Genomic DNA, 26,106 nt, shown 5'->3' on the forward strand with positions numbered 1-26,106 from the left:
TTGTGGTAATGAGATCGCCACGCAAAACTGCTGCCTCCTGCAATTGCAAATCCTATTTGAGTCGTGGGGGCGGGGGCTGGGGTGGGGTGGGGGCTGGGTGGGGCATAGGGATGGAGGTCGTTAGGGCAACGCTGCACAAGCCCACATAAGTAAAGGCAGCTGCCCAGGTGACCAAACTGACTGAGCTCCAGAAGGGGGGGGGGGGAGGATTAGCCAGAGTGGTTAGGAAGGTTCTGTGTGGCGTTAACACGAAGAAAGCCATACACAGGTCTCTCATTAGAAACTAAGGTATAGAAACCCCCAATACAGAAACACATACACACCCCACAAACACACACTAAAACATACTCTCACACACACAAACACACACGGCACCATGCCTTACAGTGCAGGGAGACCTTTCCTCCAGCTGAATAAATCACTCAGGTAATTCTTCCTCACCTCTAATAGCTTCATATTGTACCTCTATACTCTGTCTGGCACCTTCTCAGTCCCTCTCTAGAGGAAGTCATCATACGTAACGGTCATTGCTACATTAGTACAGACATTAGAGGAGAAAACAGCGAAGGCAGACTTACTGCAGTGTTCTGCACCAGCACAGCTACAAGTCCCTTCTGCAGCCTGAGGACCTACACTAAGAATATACCCCTCCGACTGAACGACGACATAACACGGGCCACGTTAGCAGCAACTGCACTGCTGCAACAGATGGGCACGGGGGGTGGGGGGGGAGGGTGTCTGAACAGAGTGTGTGTCTGCGTCTGTGTGTATCTGTATGGCAGTACATGAGAGAATGTGTGTGTGTGTGTGTGTGTGTTTACCTCATGCCTTCGCATATCTCCTCAGATTACAACTGTGCTAGTCTTCAAATTCTGTGTGTTTTTCCCATTACAGAAACAAAATATGATATTTGTAGTGTGCACAAAGCAGAGGCTTGAACTGGTCATCATGGTTTTCTGGAGATGGACTGATGCTATCTGGTATCAGTTTCTTCATACATAAAAAAAGATTACAGGAAATAATGATCCACAATTTTACTCGCTTTGCACATGACTTAAAGTAACGCCTGAAGCCTTATAATTTATAGTCAAGTTTATGCAGTCAAGTTTATGTAATTACAGTATAGCGTTATGTTGTTTACTTGCTTCATAAAATTCCAAGTACAAATTGTATCCATCAAAACTAGCATGTTTTAGGCTATATATAACTTTGAAATCGGTTGATATTCATTTTAAATAGGTTGAGAATGTATCATTTAGTTATGCTATTATCCACTGACAAGTAGTGATTATGTCACAAGTGCCAAATGCACAGTGGCATTAATGATTTCTCACAACAACAAAAAAAAGCTCAAAGCTGAATGTTCGTGACAGTCATATTATCCAAATGGACACAAAACCTCCAAAAACTCCACTATCAGTAGTACAAAAACCTCTACATAAAATGCATTAGAAAAAAGCTCAGAATGAAGAAAATCATAGAACACAGTGAATACAGATAAGGTCAACAAAACACTGTACTTCACAGACATGTCCTGACTACTGGATAACAGCTGACTGCACTAAGCAGGCATTGGAATGGAACCACTCCGTTCACAAAGCTTATGAACCTTGGCCAATGAAATGCACTGTCACCACAGTCCCATGTCTGTGCACATTCTCTGAAATTGTGCTGGGAAAAATGAGCCACAAATGTGGAGCAGACCTGGGTCAAATGTAATTGTTTAGAATTCAAATACTTTTCTGTGCTCGACTGGCCATGGTTGGTGCAATACATCCAACAAGAGGACCAGAAGGCAGGGCTTCCATTTTTTGAGAGTATTTCTTAAGTTATAATATATCAGACAAGAAAAGTATTTTAATCCGTAACAATTATGTATTTGACCTGTATTGGTCTGAATTGTGGAGCCCAGTGGTTGTACCCCTGAACAAGTGACATAATCAGTACTTAAAAGGGGTAGGGTCAAAGAGCTTTGGAATAGCAACAGTAAGGGAGAGAAAAGGTTATTTCCAGGAGGGTGCAGTACAGTATGGGGGGGGACCACCGCTGCAGTGTCATCGTTTTCTAAGCTGCAAGCCTAGCAAAGCTCCAAGGGGCAGAGGTCAGGTGTCAGGAGTCAGAACAGGAGTCCCCCAAGGTCCCCGAGGAGTGTCGGTTCCAAAAATAGCTAACGGAGCAGTTACATCACGACATTCACCATCAGGCCAAAACAGTGCTACAGTCAGGTTTTACAAATGTACAGTACTGTGCAGAAGTCTTAGGCACCCTAGACTTTATAATATATATGTTTTTTTTTTGTGTGTGTGTTAGTATAAAAGAACACATTTGAGATTTCCAAATATTATTTTTCCAAAATATTTAATTTTAGAGACATTTTTGTATTTCATTTTTAAAAAAGTAACATATTACTGTAAGCAATTGACTATGTTTTACATAAAAACTTTGATTTAGGCTGTCTGAGATCAGAAGCAAGGAGCCAACCAAAGTCTGCAGAATAACTGTGGCAAGTTCTCCAACATGCTTGGAACAACCTCCCTGCTTGTAGAATATCTCAGAGAAGTGATGTTGTTTTATTGCCAAAGGGTGGTCACAAAAATGTAATATGTATAGTACGTTTATTTAGGACCTTTCATTGAATTATTTTTGAAAGAATCTTATCTGTACAGAATGTTATACAGGTGCCTCAGACTTATATATACTCAGTACTATATATGTAAATGTTCCTGGTAATTTAGGTCCTGTTTGAACTGATCAAAACATGCAAAGGCATACATACATTGTGTACATAAGTAGGCATATTAGAAACTGATTAGATTAGAAACCTTCTAACTTACCATCTACTTGGTAGAATATGCAATGCTTTTGTGTTATTTTCTGGCCGGAACCAACTTTGGCATTGTATAGTTTTTTATAAATTATCTACTTGACTGGATTTTCCTTAACAAAAATATCTACTATTCTTAGAAGTTTGGAAGCCATAAACCAAGTGGTGCTGACGTATGGTTGATTTTTCATAGAATGACCCATTTATGAAGTTTGGGAAAGTGTGTTTTGAAACCTGGGATGAACTTTTATTTTCATCCTGCACTGTGAGCCCAAACCCCAGCCATCGTATCCTCTGAGCGATCCCTTCTGTATCTGGGTACATTACACTTTCCATCTACCTAAATAAAGCAAAACAATTAAAATACAGATGGAGGGTAGACAGTCTGCTCTCCTTTTAACAACAAGTAAAAGGATGAGGAATTAATTCAAGCTTGCTGAAATATTATATAGGGCACACTACATCAGAGCTTCAACGTCATAACAGGAGAATGAAACACATGTGAACTAAAAAAAGATTTATGGGAAGTTTATGAAAGTTGAGACCTTGCTGTCAAACCAGGTCCTGCACCCAGGGGTAACACAATGATACCCTCCATGGTTCCATTTATCTTCAGGATCTGCTGATGTCACTACCTATCTGACAGCACTACGACACCTGAATAACTGATCATTGTCTTCAATCAACACAATGGCTGTGTCCAAAATCGCATACAAGCTTAATGTTTAGAATGCCAAAATAGTGTGACAGATTTGTGTTTGCAGTATATTCTGATGTGTAGGGCGAGACGATTTATCAGGTGAACATGAACGGGCAATAATCCAATGACGAGGGATGCCCGAAGACGCGGACTGGATTCACAGAGACATACATGAAATAAGGAACTTAACTGAATCAAGAACCTGAATCAAGGCAAGCAATTAGAGATAGAACAAAGAGGCGGAGTTATTGAGCAGTATCGAAGTAGAGGTAGAGTTAGTCTGTTAGTTAACATGATTAAATTACAAATACCTAAAACTACTGATTGTTAGTTAGTTAGACAGACAATTAGTGTGTTCATATAATTTAGTACTGCACAAAATCTATGTTAGTAGTCATTAGTAGATTAGCGCTGTCTATAAGCATAAATGGAGGAAAAGCAGGAAGTAAGAGAAAACAAGACTAAGAAGGAATCGTGGGAAACCGGAATACCAGACATAAATATACCACACATAAATAAACATAATAAATATACAAGAATAACAAATAAACTAACAGACAGAAATCAGGAACATTATACTTGGTTGTTGTCTATGTTGGAGCCATTGGGTAAGCTTTTGGGAAACTCTGAGACAGATTTCTACAAAAAGAAGGATAATTATCAGCCCGGCAAGCGGCTGTGTGTGTTTCACCGAGTAAGTGGTGCTAGCAAAGTGTACTCGTGGGTTATGTGTCTTTCTCCAGTTGTATCTTGAGTATTTCTATTGAAAAACAACGGTTGAACAGTTGATGATGCAGAATCCATTGTACAATAAATGGAACTTCATTACCCTCCATGGACTCCTGTCTTTGCCTGCCATTGCCAACTGACAAAGAACATGTGCACGCTACTGGAAATCCCACATAGCAAGGGTGCAGACTTGTTACAATAGTATTATTATGTCCAAAACCATATCTGCATAAAATAGTGAGCTAAAACTACCCAGATGTCAGACTACATCCCACAGTGCCAGGTGTGCCAGGTCACAATCCAAGCAAACAGGAGGGCAGTCCTTTTCATTGTGCATGCAACCAAATTCTTGCTCTGTGTTTTTGCAACAATGCTTTATATAAAGTCATTAGGTTTTTTTAAATTGTATTACTTTCTTGCTCAACCCATCAGTCTCATAATGTCAAGAGCAAGATCAAGCTTACTTCAGATTTATAAAGACTGTCTGGATTTAAGCTGTGCCTATTATGCTGCCAAGAATAGTGAAGGCTAACAGAGCATGCCTTGACTCAGTTATAGTACAGGCATACATGCATGTATTTATGAAGCATACACTATCAGAGCTCTGGAATACTAGAATAATAGGTTCAGTTACTCCACCACTACTCAGGTTATTGCAATGATGCCTTTTGGCTCCATGGTGGCACGGTAATGCAGTTACCATTTATGTTTTATCCCATAACTCCACCACCCCCCCACCCCCCCCCCCAGATTCCTTGGCTTATTCCATGGCTTAATTTATTCTTAGAAAATGTATATTCTCATTTAATTTGGGTAATTTCTTGCCTCTTCTTCCATACATTTCATCTAATCTTCACCAAATTTTATATAGAGTATGCTGGGACTAATCATGATAAAAGTTATCTTTTACTTCTTTTATCCAAACCGTGTGTCCATGACAGGTCAATTAATTGTGGTGGGCATGGCCATTTTTCCGAAAACAGCTGTAACTCATGAACCCTATATCTGATCCTCACCAAACTTGGCAAACATTTGTAGTCCATGATTCTGTGCAGACATGTCAATGTTGGCACCACTCAGACAATTTTATTGCCACTGTCATTTTTTTCAAAAACAATTTTTTTATTCTTCACCAAATTTGACACAGATCATGCTGGGAGTAACCCCAATAAAGGTTGTACAGTTTTTTTGATGCTGCAAACCATTTGTCCATGGCATGTCACTCAATTGTTGTGGGTGTGGCCATTTTTACTGAAACTTTTGAATGCTTTATCTGATCATCACGCAACTTGGCAAACTTGTTATAAAATAAAATAGTAGCATCTGGGGCAGCATACCAATGAAGTAGTTTCATATAGTTTCAACAAATAGGTGGCACTGTAAGAGGAATATAAATAAAATACCTCAAACTCCTCCATTAATTTACCAATGAAATTTAAACTTTGCATGCTTTCTGTCAGCCTCCAATTAAATATGCAATGATGAAGTGATTATCTGAAAAAATAGGGCCGCAATCAGCCAAGCAAAATTCGGCAGTCATTAAAGGACCACTGTCATGCTTTTTTGACTTGAACTTATTTGGATTAAATGCTTAAATTTTGGCAGCACAACTCTTACATCTCTCCCCAGTCGTTCGCGTCGTTCGCCATGGAGTTCCCATTCAAATAGCCAACAATAAGCGGTCAAAGCGGCTAGAAAACTGCTAGCTTTGGCTGTCTCATCCTTTGCTCTCGGTCTCTCTTGCTCATTTAACTCTGAAAATTCCGTTCAAAACTGTAAGGTTCTATTTCTATTTCTAAATCGAAAAGCTCTTCCTCTAACTCAGAGTCTAAGTCAGAGCTGTCAGTCATATTGCTCAAGCTAGTCAAGTTAGGTTCCGTGATATTTGTATTTGTACAGGTGACCGTCCATAAACCTGCATTCAAGGGTTGCAGTTTGAGCACCCATTACATTCTGGGTAACACAGGCTGGAGATTCAGATTTGTTTTGATAAGTTCTGCCCCATATCTAGGAAATGGCTACACTGACGGTGATTTAAAAAATGCCTACACATCATGATTTAAGCATTTAATCCAAATAAGCTCAAGTAAAAAAAATAAAGCATGACAGTGCTCCTTTAAAAACTTGCAGAGAATTGGTCAATAGGCAGCGCAATGGTAATATATCAACCTGTAATTCTCACTGTGTTTGAACTACTGTCATCAGCTTTGCTTAACCATATGTGTCTGTGCCTGGAGAACAAATGTGAAAATTGGCCAATGCAGGGCACTACATATTTTTTTAAACTTGCAGGAAGTTTGGTGTATTGTCTCCTGTGACCAAGCTTTTTAAAATCACAATTTAAAATTTTGATATGGTACAATGTGGCTGATTAACAGCCAATGAAACAGCCAATAAAAATTGATGTGGGCGTGCCTTATCTCATGAATGCTAATAACATCTGAAAGCAAAGTTGGATTCACACAAAACTCTATAGATGTCTTTGCCATAATAAACCAAGGTTGCCTGTATACTTTGGTCCTACTAGGTCAAAAGGTGGCACTATTACAGGGATAATAAAAAAAAACAACATAACCCTTAAACCAAATTACCAAATAACTTTGGTTGCTATGTCCATATAGTCCATATATAGTATTCAAAATTGTATTTTGCCATTGACTAAACTGGACTAAATGGTGGTCCAGTGATTAGCATGGTTGCCTTTCCTAGGTTCACATCCAGTCAGGGCCCATTCTGTGTGGAGCTTGCATGTTCTCCGGGTCTCTTTATCACATGTAATCGACTTAACAAGGTCCAATCATCTTGAAATTTAGTCCATGTTTACCACTGCTTGGCGGCACGGGTGGTGCAGTGGATAGCACTGCCGCCTCACAGCAAGGAGGTCCTGGGTTCGAATCCCCGTCGACCAGGGCCTCTCTGTGTTCTCCCTGTGTTCGCGTGGATTTCCTCCAGGTACTCCGGTTTCCTCCCACAGTCCAAAGACATGCAGGTTAGGCTGATTGGAGATTGCCTGTAGGTATGAGTATGTGAGTGAATGGTGTGTGTGCCCTGCGATGGACTGGCGACCTGTCCAGCGTGTATTCCTGCCTTTCGCCCAATGCATGCTGGGATAGGCTCCAGCCCCCCTGCGACCCTGTTCAGGATAAGTGGGTTAAGATAATGGATGGATGGATGTACTACTGCTCCATCAAAGTCTCTGTGCTTGCTGACTGCTGCTATGCTGGACCCTGTCAATTGCTGCTTGCACTTATATTGATTATTGTTGGGCTTCTTTCTTATTTGAGGAAGTGATGATGTGGACATTAAAATACCTGGGAAGGAATAGGTGTATTGTGTTTTGTTCATTGATCAATTTCCTGCATCAGAAGATTATGTCATCAATTTCGTCTTATAAACTGCCTGGCACCAGACACCATTTTTTAAACGGGATTGTGAAAAGCAGTGTTCTTAAACATGTTTACAGTAATGGGATAGAGTGTACAATTACAATTACACAGTACATTACATACACTGTTGTCTAACTGCTGCCTCTTACAGTACATACACTGTTGCCTGACAGCCTGTTTGATGGCCCGGATTACCAGACCAGGCGTTACTGTTCACCTCCTCCAAAAAAACATTTCCTGGCATCTACCCCTGAACCCCTCTTTCGCCTCCCTCCAAGGTCCTGTAAGATTTAGTTTCTGGTACATTTCTGTTCTGACATCTCTGTTCATTTTCTTCCAGTTGAAAAAATACAGCCCTGAAGAATGAGCAGCAGGGGCCTTCTTTGATTTGCTCACTGATTGGTCGAGGGGATTTAGAGAGGGGGAATCATTAGAAAGGACAACCACTTTCTCCATAAGCACCGCAAGCCAGCGAGTGACCTCTCTCATAGCTTGCTTGTTTATGCTTTAATTGGCTATGCAGACAAGCCCCTTGGTTCTGTACCTACTTCCTACTGGGGGAGGAGGGGGGGGGAGGAGGAGGGGGGGGGGGGGGGGTTTGCAGCCTCACTGAACTGACCTCACTGTTTTTCAATTTTGGTGTCGATCAAGTAAGTCCTGAAGAGATTAAAAAGCTTACTGCATTTTTATGCTATTCACATGGTTCAAGGAAGGGGTACTAAGAACTTGATGGGAGCGTGAGGATTTATTCATTCCAAAACCGGCAGACCCATGATGTGTTACCTATAACTCACTGATCTGAAGCAATAACAAATGTTTTCACATGGAGCAAAGCATTTGATTATGGACCAACAGAAACACATCCCATACATTGTACAGTACTAATATTTCAACAAGAGGGTTAATGCACCGCAAAATAACTAATCAATCAAAGTCTTAAACTGGCACTAAAAATCCAATTTCTTTTTCTTTCTTTTTTTTGCCAAATTGACTGTGAGGAGAGACAATTTGGCAATGGGGTAGCAAAATTTCACTTTAGAGTACAGTAACATAAAACAAGCTAACATGTTCTAATTGAGAGAAATAAATAAGCATTAGCATCTTCAAGTGGCCGAGTTCTGTGTCTCGTTATTAAAATAAAGAATTATGTGAATGAAAAGAGGCTCACCCGGTGGTGTTCAAGCCCTCTTTTCTTGTCATCGAGGTGTGATATATGCGGTCAAGAAAATATACCGGCGTGTTATGATATGCATGTCATTCCATTTAGCAACAACTTCAACAGATAAAATCAGAAGGACATTAGACTCCACCTCCGCAGTCTGACTAGAGATTGAAGGAAGCACAATGAAAATCAGTCAAAACAATTGTGATAGAAGCAGGGAGACTGAAGACAGCCCACATTTTGCATTTCTATACACATGTCATGTTTACAGACACAATTCAGGTCAAATGCCTTGCTAAATGGTATACCAGGATTCCTTGCTCAGAATTAGAAACTACACACTTTAGTTTCCCCAAGTGCTGTGAGAAACTGGAACAGGTTTAAGCACTCACAGTACTGGTCCCCAAACATCTACTCAGCATTAATGTTTTCGAGATAACAAGACTGCAAAGTTATTAATGCAAACACACAACTACAGGAAGTTAAAGGATTAACAGATTCACAACCCAAATCCCGACAGGTCACTGAACACACACTCTGATCTTAGCTGAAACCTCTCATGATCCTGTCAGTCCAAAGACATGCAGATTAGGGATTACAGATGAAAATGAGCTCATTAGCAAACTCTGGTGCATTTACATTGATGTGGAAACTGAAAATGTTGACTAATGTTCACTGTCCCTGATAAATTAAATCAATTAAAAATTTACATTTAAATTGGTTTGATTTACTCAGTGGTTCCCAAACTTGGTTTGGGGGCCCCATGTATATGCTGGTTTTCATTCGAACCATAATTGCAATCCCAGAACTTTTAAGAAGCTGTTGATTATTCTTAATTATGTGCTTTTCATGTTTAGAGGGATTGTTTACCCTCTTAAGCAACATTTTGTCAGACATAGCTATGCATATGATGAAGAATAAAACTCCATGTTTCTACTGTGTTTACTGTGCTATATTAAAACCAAAACAACAAATGAGGTATCAAATAATAGACTGAGGTTGATCAAAAGGCTCCTAATTAGTTTTCAGGACGCAAGTGTTTAATTTCTCTCATTGTTTTTACCTTAAATTTATCAACGCCATGCAGGTTTGGCTCGTTATCATTTGCTTTACTTCTTAATTTTGTGCACCCAGTACACCACGCAGCTCACCAGGTGACTGCGCTAATGCACACTGGCAGAGAAAATGAGTTACCCCTATCCGTGTGTAAGAAAATTCAGCATAATTTCAGCTCATCAAAAATCAGATTATGGGCATGTTATTGAAGTGACAACTAAAAAGCTTTTTAGCTAATGACATTACATTTCTAATGGTGTATAATTTCTTAGGCTTGCATAAAACAGAATAGCATTTTATTTCCTGGGTAACAAAACTGTAGCATTTTCAATATGCATGTGGAGTCTGTGGTGCTTTGGCAAAAACAGAGATTTTATGCCAAAAGGTGTTACATCTAAAAATGTATTTTGCGATGCCTACTTCTAGAGGACAATAGAGAACTTCCTTTGGAGGAGTTCCCAGGAATCTCTCGTCTGAGTGAATATGTCTAAGGAAGACAGTGATAACACTGTTGACATTTGGCATTTTCAGTGACTTGACCCCATTTTATATCGGCAAGCATCTACATACATTCTCAAAATATTTTATTATTATTCAGTATGTTTATAAATAAGGAGCCAGTAATAAATAGCATGTCAAATTTGAAAGGCGATTTGTCCAGTTAGTAACTTGGTTTCTAAGCGCACCAGCCACAGTTACAATAATCTGTATCCAGTGAGAAAAAAAGCTTCCACTTAAGCTATGTTTCAGAAATATATGGAGTAATTCTGACTCTTGGAAAACAAACCACAAAGGGTTACCTTTCAGAAGAGAGTCACAAGTGTTCAAGAATAGTAACCATTTTATGTATTTTTATTATGTCATTTTGTGTCAAGAAAAAAGGCGATACTTAAGGAGTTAAATAGGAATATGTATGTCCTCAAAAATGTTTAGGTTTATGTGGGAGTTGCCACACTGAAGCAACTGATATGACTGGTCCATTAGCCATTCAGAACCCTTAACCAGATATCTGCCACACAAAACATCTATGGAACGGCCCATGGTCCGGTTCTGAATCTGGACTGTGCAAGTGATTACTGTGATCTTCCCTGCAGCGTGACGCATGATTGGCTCTATGGTTGCCAAGGGATGGGAACATTTTAGCTGACTGACAGCATGACAGTGCCTCTTATCAGACCTGTGTCAAATATGTAATTGTTTTGGATTGAAATACTTTTCTACACTTTACTGAGCTTGCCTGGTGTAAACCCTACCTTCTGGTCCTCTTTGTTGGCTCAATTGCGCCAGGCACGAGCAGTCGAGCACAGCTAAGTATATGAATCTAAAACATTTACGTATTTGACCCAGGTCTGCCTCTCATAGCAGACCCCAGTGGTCGATTGGATTCATGCAAGTCTGCCCATTTATTTGCATATGAAGTGGTCCTCTGAATCATGTCTGTGTGAGCCCAACTTGCCAACTGTGCCATGATAAGAACCGGAGACTTGCATTGCATGGGCTTGTATGTGCTCTCCAAGATTGATGGTGGAGCTTACAGCGATGAGCACTGACGTATACAAACATAATTGTGCATTCCAAATTGGCGATAAGTAGATGGGGAAAAATAAATAATCCAGACGTTTCCAGATCTCTAATGTTAATTCTGTATACTGACACCACAATAAGATTAGCATAGGCACAATGGAATAGTCTTTCCTCCAAAAATGCAATACATTCCAGGTTATACTGCATGTTGGCTTAAGAATTCTAGACAAATAGGTCAATGAGAATTTGAGTATATCTCCTTCAGATATTCCTTGCAGTTTAAGGTTATGAGAAGCTACGTAGAAACAATGATAAGGGCCCATAACAAATTAAGCAAATATAAATCTTTGAATCACAAAAGTATGGATTTTGTAATTGGGGCAAAACAATGAAGACCTGCCACAGCCCTTTTTTCTCCCAAATCTTTTTGTTTTTATTCTTATTATGTCATTGTATTCTGCTCTTTCAATGCCTGATGTAAAGCACTTTGAATTACATTTTGTATGAAATGGGCTATACACATAAACTAGCCATAAAGCAAAATTAAAAAGAAAATCCTTTAAACAGCTTAGCAGACCCGCTTCATATTCCTGAAAATACAAGATTCACTCGACTAACTGTATTGGAACTGAGAACAGACAGCATACTCAAAATAATAATACCGTAAAACAATAAAATTCTCACCTCACACAGAGATAGAACTGGGACCAATGTACAGAAGAACGATTGCCCCTGGATTGCAGCCAAAGACCATATATTATTGTGTAAATCCATTATCACTATAATAACAAGCGTATGAACCAAAGCAATTTCCTCTGCATAACGCAATGCTATTTTGGACCAGGACATGCTTCCCGTGTTTACAAAGTGGACCAAAATATGGATGAAAAAATAAGCATATATTTCATGTACCCACACGTGCATTGTGTAATTGCTGAAATGAACTGCAAAACCACATGGACAAACTGTTCATCAATAGGGACAACATTATTTTTTGAGCCTTAAAACACCATGGATACAATCTGTCAAATACAAATGCATAATCATTATTTTATGTTCAAATTCCATACATCAGTTAATATAGTATTGTGAGTCTAATTTACTTACCATTTCAGTGACACCAAACGTTTCACTAAAGGAAGTCTTGTCAGTTCAGTAACTGGAATATTGAATCCAGAGGGCTATGGGCTGAACTGGTTCACCTCCATGGTACCTAGGTCCTTTGCCATCAACAACACCAACAAAAACAAACAATTGTGTTTAGGTCTTCTCTCACAACCCCTGGGTTGAACTCAAGACAACTGTGTGTTGTGAGCTGAATTGTACCCTCTCCATTGCTAAGGAACATCAAGGAGGTTCTGTGATTTTTCCTGGGCACCAGATAGACCTACATAACTCGCATACAAGTGTTACAGTGTCATGGAGCTGTAAAAAAACACCAAGGTGGAAAAAAAGGCAAGTCTGATCACTTTAGACAACTAGGCCTATTCCTTGACACTTCAGAGCTTTAATAAAATTAGATATTTGGGCTGTGTAGGCACAAATTAAATTGACTTGGCCCCAATCCAAGACAAAGCAGGTGGGCAGTTCAGCCACATAATCAAACAATCGCACACATCATGACACAACATCTGCATCTACACGACACCCTGTTATCATGTCCAAATAGAAGAACAAACTCCATCCCCACCATAAAAACCGCACCATCACATTTTGCATATTTTATCAGAAATCCAGCACAAAAATAAACACAAGCTTTGATAGTCTTACTTATTTAAGGCAAGCTGTTGTTTCTGTCCAGCTAGAGATTCAAGCATCTTCCAACCCTTACATGTTTTGTGGTTTATTTTTGACCATGCCAATAAATTGATTTAAAAAAGACTAAACAATGCGTACATAATCATTACTACTATGAGCTGGAGAAGATTCAGAAGGTTGTACAGTTCATCAGAACACAGCAGTGCTACTACAAGGAGAAACTCTTTGTTCCAAGCAAAACAAATAGCAAAAATGCCTCTTAGGTATGACCTTTTCAATCCAAAAGCACAGAGCCTACAGTCCAAAATCCTCATTCCTATTATTCCAAAGATGCTTTTAGGTTAATGAAACATGTTTTTCCCCCTTTATAAATACAGCTGTTATACCTGTGCACTCTCTCCCCTCATTCTCCAGTGAAATGAAGCCAACTAAAGGTGAGACAAATGCACACCGTGTACCAAGGTTTAGCATTCATCCTATTGTACTTTGTGCCCCTGGCCTGCAAAAAGCCTTATCAAAGGTTGAGAGAGGATTACACACGTCTATTGATAAATACAGATGGGGCCATAAATGCTGTGTGGTCGTATTATCCACAACACCTCGCAACAACAAAGGGCAAGAGATTACTCTGCCTGCCCCCACCCAGAGGAGCACAGCGACTGGAAAATGGACTGTAGAGCGAAGCCTATGTAAACAACCAAGCTTTAAAAACATGCTTTAAATCTGAGGGGTAAAAGTGTCAAAAAGGGTCAATGACGAGACGTGTCTATTTTGATGTGCCAAACACATTTATTTGATGAAAAAATTTCTTCTTTTTTTTTTCAATGACAATACATGACAAAAATACACTATACATAAGTTAAATTATATGAAATTATATGAAAAATGTACTCTATTTACAGTATTTGAAACAATTACACGTCAAATTGGCAAAGTGTCAAACAAGAATGAATGCAGAAATGCTAGAAAAATTGTTCAAATATTATAAAGTTCAACTAATATTTAGGCTTCAATGTCCCAGCACTAGAATTTCAACCAATGTCATCCTAGATAACAGGCAATTTGGAGCAAATGTATAAAACATTTTGATAAGTCATTAAACAGGAAGTAACATCATACAGAAGCTTCTGAAGGACGGCCAAGTTGGGGTAGAAGGTTAGTAAGTCTCTGTTAAAATGTTTTATATTTACCTTTTCTACTCACTGGTACACTATGTTGCAAAATCCTGAGTCATACTCGATGATGCCTAAAAAGCATTTATTACGTTCTTGTCAAGCAAATTTGTATAGTTGATATGAAAGTAGATATTTAATATTTGAAGGTCAGGGTGTTCTATAGGCGGCCCAAACAATTGTCTGATTCAATTTCAGACTTATCTTTTGTCATATCGGATAACAATTGCATGATATGCGATAACGATTATTTTGTGTTACCCCACAGTAGCACAGAAGTTTTACTAATCATATTAGACCTTGGTTTTCTTCGGTCATTGCTATCACACCGTAGTCTGCAACAGCCAGAATCAGCTTAGGGGTGTTGGTGGGTGGGGTTGAGAATAGGGCATAGACATGTTTTTTATGTAAACAAAGGGCTGCATCAAGGCCTAAAATTCTGCATAGTCTGCCTTTCAAAACATTTAAAAAGCTTATAATATGTTAATTACCTAGTTAAGCACAATAACAATCTACATTATGGGAAAATATATATAAGCAATAAGATCATAAATGTGTCATTCCAGATAGCGAATGCAGGTCAAGAACAAGCAAATGTGAGATTGTGATTATAATATTAATACCACCATGCAGGTTAACCAAAAATCCAACTAGGGATCTTAAAACTGTGAAATAAAATGTTTGAAATGAAATATTTTGGCTATTTCACAATAATATTTTGACCCTTTTTTAATCATTTGTAACTCCTATTGGTATTCATAAGTCATATGGCCTTATACATGATACAGTGACCACTGTGTGCGTGTCTATGTGTATTGTTGAATCGCAATCCATTTTACAGTCCCTCATTTCCAGCATTTCAGGATGTTGGCAAGCAGAAGAAAAATCAATTCGCAGTACTTAGAGTGGTCAAGAGGTTTCCTCATCTGAGCATGCTCTGTGCTTAGTCACAAATCTTCCGATCAACAGGATCACCAAAATAGTCCAGTACGTCTAGAAAGCTGATAAAGGAAAATAATTTCCCACGAGAACAGGCAAGAGAACAGGAAGATGCTGTTATTATTTCCACTTGCATGTGCAGTTTTCTTCCACAGAATTATTTTTGCTTGCCGTCAAAATTCATCACAAAAAAAAGTTCATCAAAATACTTATCTCGTCAATAGTTGCAGTGAAGGGTGACAGATGATGGGTGCCAATGTGCCATCTATCATTGCAGAGAGATAGAGAATGGGAAAAAGAGTGAGATAAATGAAAAAGTAGAGAGGGAGAGGGAGAAGGAGATCACCTCGGATTTGCCGCCACGGACACAACAATCCATCCAACAATCCCTGCTGCCCCTGGCTCAAAAGCAATATGTCCTACAGTGGCCATTCTTCCCTACAGTGCTGAGCAGGGGAAATTCAAAGAGATGAGCGCTTTGTGCTTGCTGATATGTCACGGTTATCTGCATACCGGCACGATTCTGCCAGATAGCAGTGCCACATCATTAGAACAGACTGAACCATGATATCTCAGCTCGCGTCTTGTGAACACTGCTTCAGCCAGGTGGCTCAGCCATATTTCGACTGCAGGTGCTACTGTCAGGACCAGAAGGCAACGGTTTGTCAAAGGGAAGTCATTTTTCAGGGATGAGATGGGAAGATACCTGGAGACATTGCGAGAGTCTCGTATGGTCAAAGGCTCCAAATAAAATCCAATGTAGGTAATGATTTGAAGTAGAATCTGCAAAAAAAGTCCACCCTCTTTTCAGAAAATTATATTGTGTTCTTATTCAAGGACTTTGAAGGTTACATGCAGTCAGGTCCATACGCACTTTGATTTATTTTCTTTGACAGTTCCTAGCTTTTCTGCTGTGCTTAAGTGCAAAATCTGGACATTTATTTTATTTTCAATCTCAATGTTACACACTGTACAGCAGATTTTGTCTCAGAGACATTCCCAGTGTTACATTCTTATATGGGATAGAACACTTATGTAATGTGAACCAGAGATTTTTCAGGGTCAATAATTGACCCTCAAAAAATTCTGCGGCACAGAGGGCAGCTAATTTGCGATTAAATGAAATAATAAAACGCAAACAGACGTCAGCTGATAACGCTTCCATTGGTGTTTCTGATCCCTAGCTCATACCGTAGATCTGAGGACCCTGAAAGAGCATGTACAATTCAAGGATGCTTACTGTTCACATGGTGAGTCATGCATTTGCATGCTCAAACAGACCTATGATGTCACATGCAGAGGCTCAAAGGAAGATTTATCTCCAGGACAATGATGCGCCATGCCTCACGACTGCAAACTGGCCAGTTCTGCGACAGCTTTTAACATTGCTTTTATACATTTACATTGACATTTCCTTTCAATGCTTCCATCAACAATGAATATCTACTGGGTCCTGATGCATCATACGATTTTCAAAGAGGGAGAGAAAGGCGCAGAATATAAATGTGTTGCAGAGATGGATTTCAAAGCCCTGTGACGGTTTCCTGTTATTTTCCATCCTCTCAACGCTGGTCTTATTGACCAATAAGGAATCAATATGGAGTCTGGCCAGTAACAGCCAAGTAGCAGAGGGGAAATGGGAATTGTGGTTAGGACACTAAACTTGGGACCAGAGGGGTGGTGCATTTGGAACCCCTGTGGGCTGGGTCTGATGACGCAGCCTCACAGCTATCCCTTTTAGTGATTGCTACAGCATGGAGCAGCAGAGCTGACATCACGTAAACAACAAGAGCATAGTGGCAGGTTGTAGGTTTAGACATTTCTAAATGTGTTTCATATGATCAATTGTCATGTGTTCAATATGACTAATGCTGGATATATAAATCGAATATCTAGTATAATGTGGACGAATCCAATAACACTATTACCACAACTGTTATAATGCAATAATATTAGTGTACTAGTACCGTTTTCACATAATTAAAGCTTGAACACCCGTTATGCGTATATAATATTATGGTTTGTAGATTATGACAATTGTGCTTTTAAAAGCATTTACTGATTGGATAATCGAGCTGTGCTCCATATGCAGTTTCGGTTTGATAAGGACAGAACATGTCAAACACATTATCTGCTTTTGCCATGCAGGGCAGCCTTTTATCATTATGCCAAGAGGCCCTCCATACAACGACAATAAATAATTTCGTGTTGCAAAGTCAGCACTACCTACAAACATAAAACATCTTACAACAAACCTTTTACCACATCCCCGCCCACATCCCCTTGTTCAACTTAGGTCGGAAGAGCACCGACCAATGAACACGAATAGCCTATGGGTTGTATCTCGACAGTAAAAACAAATCAGTGTTGCAAAAAATTAATTAGCCGGCTATAGTAGGCTATGCCCTGCCTTACCGGCATGTTAAGTCGAAGCGTCCTTTTCTTCTTTGAATTCTTCTTCTTAACATCTTTCTTCTTGGTGTCGGTCGCCGTACTTCCCATAATTTGATGGACGGGTTTGTTTCTTTACAAAACACAAGGGATCCTTGTTTTTTGTGCGTACACGAATACTTATCTCAGCGTGAAAACGAGTTACACCAGCGTGGAATAATGAGTTGACAAATTGAGAGTGCGCTCAATTTTAACTGAACGACCGCAACTGCTTCATGTTCTGACACAGGCTTCAATTTCGGTTGACGGACCACATCCGCATTCACATGCCGCTCAGACACTTGATGCGACTGCTTGATTGTTGGATTACTTGGGGGGAAAAATCCTTTAAAAAAAAAAGTATTTTTGGCACCACCTTCTCTGGGCTTGCACGTAGATGTTCACTTTTTAGGACCGCGATTAGCTTATAACATTCTCTGTTAAAATTGTGCGCGCTAACCTGATCACGTCGTGCACAAACTATCGTTTCTCAACATTCTCTGCATGAGGAAGTTTAAACTGACTGCGAGCCACGCGTTCGTCCTCTCAAAGGTTCGAAAGCAGGTCGAACAAATACCACTGAAGAGGGTGTGCGCCCAGACGCGTAAATGCCAGTGGGTATTGAGCAGTCCTATGTGGAACAGCGCCAGAGACTGCGTCTAGGAGCGGCTTTATGTGTAACAACTTTGTCACATGGCATTGTTTATATTGTTAGGCGTCAATACTGCGCAGGGGTAACTGTATTCTTTTAATCACACCAATCCTATACGTTGAACGCGCATGGCCAGTCAGTTTGGTGCAAAAAGGAACATCCACTGCTACTTGTTTGTCAACAAGCTCAGCAAGCTAATTCTCGTTGCAGTAGTTAAGAGCACGGGAACCGAAAGAACCTGACATTGCCAACTTTCAAAAGAAATTGAGATACACATATTGTGTGAATACATATATCTGATCCAGAATAACAGAATAACATGTTACGTTATTCTTCTGGCTTGCCGTATTTAAAAAACAATACTATTATTTTTGTAAGTAAAAATATATCGCCAAAAATGCTGTTTTTTTGTGTTATATATAAAGACCCAAAACGATTGTTTTCAAATAAATAGAGAATGGAGAGGTAGTGTCGTTTATATACAAGAACAAACGCAAGGTCGTGAAGACATAAGAAAATGCAGGCACTCGCCGTTATTTCAAGGTGTTTTTGCCACCTTGTGGTTCTGATATATTACTACACCTCAAGTGCTGATGAAAGAAAATTAAACCAAAAAATGTTAGACGAAATAAATATTCCAAAAGGGATTTAAAACCGTGAATACTATTTAAAACTTGAATAGTGCTGGGGGTACATGCTATTAGTCATCTTAAAAAAACATTGCTTACAAAAAAACATGTTTCATCCATTTCCGACTTTGTCAGGCTGAATTGCAAAACAATGAAACTGTTTTCTTGGGCCTGAATTGGTAACAAACCCTGTGGCTCTCCAGGACCAGGGTTGAGGGCCACTGCATTAGACTGAATTTATGGCCACAATGACCACAATTGGCTTTTACATCTGTAAAAATAATAACAATAATGGTAAAATAGAAATAGAATAATGGTTCTTGGTCAGTCTAATTGTTGAGAAGACATAAATGTATTTTTTCTTCTTTTTGTTGGACAATGATGTATTGGTATAATGCTCTTTTATCCAACCTCAAATTTTATGACCATCACATCAAAATTGGTCTGTGCTTGATATGACCAATGAATCTTAATTAGCTAAAGTTTGTCACATTGACCTTTTTCATCCGGTGATTGATCTTGGCGAACTTATAATACCATTAAGAAAAATGTGCATCTGTTTTGGCTTGGTTGCCTTTGTTTATTTTAAATGAGTCACTTACGAAAACTCCAAAAGCTTCCTGAGATCGAAGAGATGCTGTTGCAACATTTAACATATTATGCTACATTAATCTGAATATGCAAGGTTGAAGTGGACTTTTCAATGAAAAGCAAATAATTAAAACTTGTAATGGCACTTTCCCGAAACTGAACTGTAGCTTCCTCTGTAATGTACCTAAGTGAAGGAAATCTAGTTGGTGGGCACTCCTAATCCACTTACCAATTAAGGTCTAAGCTCATTGTCAAGGTCAGGTTGTAAGATTGTACATGCACTTGATAAGTGCATTAAATAAATCCCTTTCAGGTGTTCACTCTATATACAGGGATACTTGCTAGGAAGTACAGAGTGCTCTGATTCATATTACACAGCACATTGCACTGAACTAAAGTCTTCTCTTAGGAGCATATGTTTAATTAACTAATGTAAACATGCTAGCATCAACTGCACCTGAATTCAGCACGAGAAACACATTTAAAATGTGAAAGAACTCAATGCAGTGATAACAGGATATGTTGTCACCTTTACACATCTTTCACAAATCAACGATTGCATAAGAGATGGAAGAGTGATCAAGGCTTTTGGCTGTGAAGCTGAGATGGGATTCCTTCCAGTCAGCCATGAGAATATAATTCATTTTCACAACACAGCCAGGACAAGTTGTTCTTGATTTCAACATTGTTGTATGTTTTTCTTTCTCTTCCATTCAATAATCCACATATTATCTGTAAAATAATGGTCCAGTGAAGACTGTTCATGGCATCTGTTTTTGTTCTTATTTCATTAGTTTGTACTCCTAAAGACTTGAAACCAGGTTTCCCTTATCCAGTCAAACCTGTACTCCCCTTTATTGTAGCAAATACAATCTTATGTGCCCTCTTTCAGGAGGAAGTTGAAAACATCACTTGCACCTCAAGCCACTCCATGGGAACATAACTAATGGCTCTTCAATAAAAACATCTTATTATTATCTTACTATCAACTTATTATGTCTCCCATCAGTCTTCCTATGGTCAAAGGCTCCAAATGACCTTTTTGTTTGTCCTTTTATTATTTGGGTAATGATAAAATAGATTTTTAAAAATGTCATCTGACCTTTTCTAATTAGAATCTGCAAACAAAGTCTTCCCACTTTTCAGACAATGATATTGTTTTCTTATTCAAGGACTTTGAAGGGTACATACATTATAAAACATACATAAGTGCAGACTGTGAGCTTTAATTTGAAGGTATTGACATCCATATTGGGTCATCTGTTTCGGAATTACAGCCTTTTTCATATTTAGTCCCCCCATTCTAGGAGATCAAAAGTAATTGGACAAGTGGCTGCTCAGCTGTTTCTTGCCCAGCTGCATGTCTTTCCATCATTAGTTCATACACAAGAAAGCTAACAAAGGTCTCGTGTTGAGGTCTAGGTGTGCCATTTGCATTTGTCAGCTCAAATTAGAGCACTCTAACCTCACATTGATTCTTATATTTAAAATCCAAACAACAAAAATTGTATTATTTTAACAATACTTCTGCATTTAACAGTGTGTCTCAAACACAGTTTGTGCTTATGGAGATTGCTAATCAAAAGCCAGAAAAACATTTTAATTGCAAATCAGGCGCTGCATTATTGTTGTCATGGCATCCGAATGATGATGCAGAAATAGAGTGCTTCTGCTTTGAAGTAGATATGGCGGTAGCAACGGCACAGCTACCACTCCAGTGTAGTATTGATCGAGTTCATTATGTGACAAAAAACTGTTGTTTATAGGAGACAAAAAGCATCAAATGTGGTTATTGAAGCAGATCTAGACCCTGAAAAAAATATCATATTCATCGGTTTCTTTCTACATTGCTATTCTGTATTGATTAAAAGGAAAGGCTCTGGGACATTAACTAAGCAGATATGTTATTTTGTTCAGGTTATTCCATGCACAAATTAATTAAGGACAAATAGTTACACATGAAATATAGTGACACTGTTTTGATGGATTATTTATGGTACTTACAGTATGTATCTTTTGTGGCTTGTGCATCAGAGGAACATTTTTTCTGGGGCTAAAGAAAGATAAGACCCAAGTCAAACACCTGATACTGAGGACTCTGGCATTTAGCTTAAATCCTGCCTTTAAAAACAAGAAGGAATAGAAGCGTGAGCTAGAAACAGCATACAAGGCCTACTGACTTTGTATTAAAATGCAATCAAGTGGCCCAGTTTTTATTCCAAATTACAAGTGTGCTTGACCAATAAAAGTATTGCGAGGTTAAAACTTGGAATACAACAGTATCTGGTGCAGTTCCACTGCTGAACAAATGAAAATAAAACGGCAGAAAATTCTGCCATTTAAGTAGATAAAAGTCAATCTGACAAGCTGATAGCGGAAACAGTTCAGGTGATAAGCGTCCATGAAAATGTATAACAGCAGTGCGCCTCCTGGGATATGAATCTGCTTTGGATTCCTTAATAACCATGCTACACTGCCACACAAAATATATAACACAAATATATAACACAAAATGCCAAGTTCTACATGCAGGATATTGATTTCATTTACCAGCAATTTGTAATAGAATTTTGAGTCTGTTTGTAATGTGTGCACTGATTGTTGCAGTCATTTGTATTCTGTGAAGTGTCTATATCTTGGAGGCCTCCAGCAAGTGATAATTATAGATGTTAGTTTTATGCAACATCATTACAATTTAAATTTTACATACAGAATGAGCATTGCCATGTTCAGGCAAAGGATGATGTTATTCATGCCGGCCTGAGCAGATTTTCTACCTCACCACAGTCCCAATGTTAGAAGCATGATTCATTTTAATTCATGAAACACATTCGTGGGTCTGGACTAGGCCTGCTCTAATATGACATACATTTCCATCTTCTAAATTTGCTTGCAGTACTGTACGTCAACTGTCAGTGCTTTGGCGTCGCTGTATGCCTCAAGTTAAAATGCATGCTTTGTTACCATGAGTATGAACGCAGTCGGACACACCAGTTGACTGCTTGGTTCTGGAATTTTTGATTGGACAGGGTGGAATAATATCTGAAAGCTGATAGGCCGGCCCAGCTGCCTACGTTCCCGGCGTGGTTGAATGTCTTTTCTTTTCGTTGACAATCCGCACTCATCGCTGATTGGTGTAAATAAGTCATATGGCGATTCTAAAACAATCATAAACAAGAGCGCGTTATTAACGAGGAGAAAAGAAACGTGTCTATTCTAAGTCGTAAATAGGCAGGAGGATTTGGATTTGCTGTTGGTTTTGATCACGAGGTGTGTGTGCAGCTCTCTCCATCGAAAACCATGTATAACAGTTAAGGATTGTTTGAACTGCTGATACGAGTAGAACTGGTGGGGAGATTGGTTTGTCTTCGTTTATTGACTATAGCCTATCTAAACCTGTTACAGGGGACTGTTCATCAACAAGTAAGAATATGTGAATGCATGTATTCTAATGAAATGTGTTTACGAGTTAGCTGCTTCGCTAAGTGCCCATCGGGTTGTCTTGCAAAAACGAGCTAGCTCTTAACAAGCTAGCTAGCAAACAAGAAATCACAGGGCAGTATTAAGATATTGCATTAAGCTAGCTTGTTTTTCTTGTACAGGACACGCGATTAAGATTTTTATGCTTGATATGTAACTGTAGGCTACCATTCTGCGCCAACTAAGTGGATAGTCTATAGCTTAATTCATGTTATAATGACTTATTATGTTTCTAAAAGCATTGTGTCAAAATAATACCATTCACAGCTAGCTGACAGTATCTAACTACACCGATGAACTTCGTTACTTTGGTACTGAAAACGTAGACTATCTATCACTCTTGGCTTTATTTTATCCATTGTCCAGATCAGTATGATTGAAGACAGCGGATATATGATTCATACTTTTTCTAAATAGAAAGTAGTTCGCATAATTGTTTCTTTATATGAGCTTTCAGGTCATTGTGAGTGAAAGGAATGGATATGCGCTTGAACTATAGGTACCCTATAATGTGTCCGCTTGCAACAAGAATTATGACATCTAGCAAACGGCGATCGCAGACTAAAGCTATCCTCCTTGAAGAAACTGTCACCTGACCCAAATTTACATGGCCAGTATTAGTGGTCTGGATTTAATCCCGACATGCTTTAACAATTAAACTGGAGTTAAATACTTGGGCATCTGTTACTTCTTATCAGCACGACAAGGCGCTACTTTGTATCCTCTCTTTGATATACACAGGAGTGCTACAACTTTGCTTAAAACGGAACACAAGACCAGCTCTGCAGGTATGGGTGGTTACATTGGACACCTTAAAGCTATACACAATATCGCTGTTGTTTTTAGTCTACATGCTTTGTCAAATTGAACTGGCATGCATACGAACGTTGCAGTACTGAATGTAGGCTACATGGGTTACAATGAACTGTACATGTGGTATAACGTTCATCATATTTTGGCGGATTTGTTCACATTGATTTAATTATTTTGAACGAATCTCCCTTACTGTCGCTCTCCGTATCACATACACTCCAACACATCAAAATAGACTATCCATCGTGTACTCGACTCTTTTCACTTGTTGAATTTTATCGAATTGAAATGGCTTGCTTCCTGATGTGCTATAACAAAGTTTGCTTTAATATTTTTTTAATTAATCGTATACCCCTGTCAGTAATTGTACCTGTAGTCGTTATCTTTCAGAATTGTAAAAATGCGTGCCCTGTCATTGTTGATGGTGTGAGGCATTGAGGAAATTAAATAATTGGAACAGAATGGGTTATTCAAATGGCATCAACCAGTGTAAATAAATGCACATTATAAGGTTTAATACGGTTTTGGCTTTGGTCATACACAGGCAAGATGAATACAGTATGTTGTAAATGTGTTTATAACAACCATTACCTTGTTTCCCTGCCAGGTTTGGTAGTACTTGAAGCCTAGTACACATTAGCAATTGTTAGAAATTGAGACTGTGTCCTGCATTATGAGTGGACTACCACACCACTTGTGAATCAGCAGAGCCTGGTGGTGGTGCAATTGGAACATTTATTTTTATTTTTGTCATATCATTCTAGTGTAGGGTTTGATATTGCATTTAAGTTCCTCTGGTGATAAACGTGAGTATGTAAAGGGTCGTGATACAGACGATCAGAACTTTGCGCAGAAGAAACCCTCTAGTTCTGAAGTGTAACATTCTGGAGCTAGAGAAGAACCGCACTGGGCCTGAAACACTGGAACATCTATTGGTGAGAAATCCCTAGGCTAGGTATCTATGCACGTCTGTACAGTCATCTCCAAGCTGGAGACATGGGTAGGTGTTAAAGCAAAACATAATACCATATGGCTCATCTGGATCTCTCTTGGCTCCCATAATTGGAACGGTATATTGCACGTACAAATCCATATGGCTCCTAGAAGTCTTCCGGCTCCCTTCAGGGAGGTGGGAATTGCATCGCTCTTCTCTAAAGGCACGCCAGTACTCGCATAGCCCCTATTTATTTACTTGTGTATCGCAGAGCCAAAGAGCTGACATTCTTCTGCTTGATCGCATTATAAGGTGAATTCAGTAACTTGCTGTTCCTAGCTCTGCTGGCAGTAGCTTTTTGTCTTTATTGGGCTGACGGTTTCTTGGTAACTCAATTTTCTTTAACGCGGACATTGTCCTGAAGAGCCAGGAATGATTTCAGGACTTGGTGTTACAGGACAACATGTATCTCGGAAATACGGGTGCAGTGGACGTACATTTTTGTTCTTTAAGGAACACATTTCCCAAACGTACGCTGAAAGGTGCAATGCTGTTCTTTTGGGGAGAAATAAGTACCCTTTGCAATAAAAAAGGGTACAAATTAATTTGTTATCCAATAGCAAGGGGTACGATTCGATTTCATGTACCTATAGGGTACTTCCCCAGCGACAAGCGTTTGTTCATTTTTAGGCACTTGTCATCCATTTGTTTCTTAGAGCGTGGACATTAAATTCTGACATCCTCGCTGTCGGTTGTTTGTGCAAGTCACGTTCTACCAGACCAAGTCTCTTCATAAAATTTTCAAAAAGTGCTCATTAAATGTAGGGGATCAGGTCAGTACAACAGCAGTGCCCAGTCTGGGATTGTAACCTGCAGTTTTTCCCAGTTATACCCTTGCTTGCTTAACCTTGAAAGTGCAACGCCCCCCCCCCCCCCCCCCAGCCCTCCTCTTGTCAGTCTCGGGGCGTACCCGACGCAAATGGAAATGCTCGTCGCGGCTTCCGCCCGCCGTAGCGGGACTCGGTATTTATCGACCGCGATCTGTAACTCGTAATGGCGATGGCGCGAGTCCTCCTTAAAGCTTAAAGCAGTGCTTTTTAAGTACTGAAGAAGCTTATTTACAAGCTGTTTGAGCGCAACGTGGGAAAGCGCGGCGGGTAGAATGGGCCGAACAGATGAATGTTTGGGAATTAAATAAGCCCAAAGAATGCTGGGTAAGTGGATCCCATTAAACCTGCATGAAACCCAAGGCTACCGACTCAAATTTCTGCTGGCGCGTTAGGCGCATACGGCTTCCTGATGGGCCCTTTCTGCATTTCTCAGGCAT

The 26,106-nt window shown here is 39.4% G+C and overlaps 2 protein-coding genes across 4 annotated transcripts in view; one reads left to right on the forward strand and one right to left on the reverse strand.

Annotated features, from left to right (window-relative positions):
- prkag2a (protein kinase, AMP-activated, gamma 2 non-catalytic subunit a) overlaps window positions 1–18,273 on the reverse strand; it is a 122,648-nt gene extending 104,375 nt beyond the window's left edge. The window contains exon 1 of one of the 3 annotated variants that reach the window (XM_061238127.1): window positions 17,666–18,273. In XM_061238127.1, coding sequence (XP_061094111.1) covers window positions 17,666–17,752 — 87 coding nt within the window. In that variant the 5' untranslated portion in view covers window positions 17,753–18,273. Of the gene's footprint in view, window positions 1–578; window positions 602–12,488; window positions 12,601–17,665 lie in introns of those variants that run through there. The other 2 variants (XM_061238128.1, XM_061238129.1) reach the window with 2 other exon arrangements.
- A 4,555-nt stretch (window positions 18,274–22,828) lies between these two features.
- Window positions 22,829–26,106, forward strand: part of galnt11 (UDP-N-acetyl-alpha-D-galactosamine:polypeptide N-acetylgalactosaminyltransferase 11 (GalNAc-T11)) — a 40,286-nt gene continuing 37,008 nt past the window's right edge. The window contains exon 1 of the mRNA XM_061238313.1: window positions 22,829–22,975. The gene's annotated coding sequence lies outside the window, so the exon portion shown is untranslated. The remainder of the gene's footprint in view (window positions 22,976–26,106) is intronic.

Source organism: Conger conger, chromosome 4, assembly GCF_963514075.1.
Source record: "Conger conger chromosome 4, fConCon1.1, whole genome shotgun sequence".
Taxonomy (NCBI): Eukaryota; Metazoa; Chordata; class Actinopteri; order Anguilliformes; family Congridae; genus Conger; species Conger conger.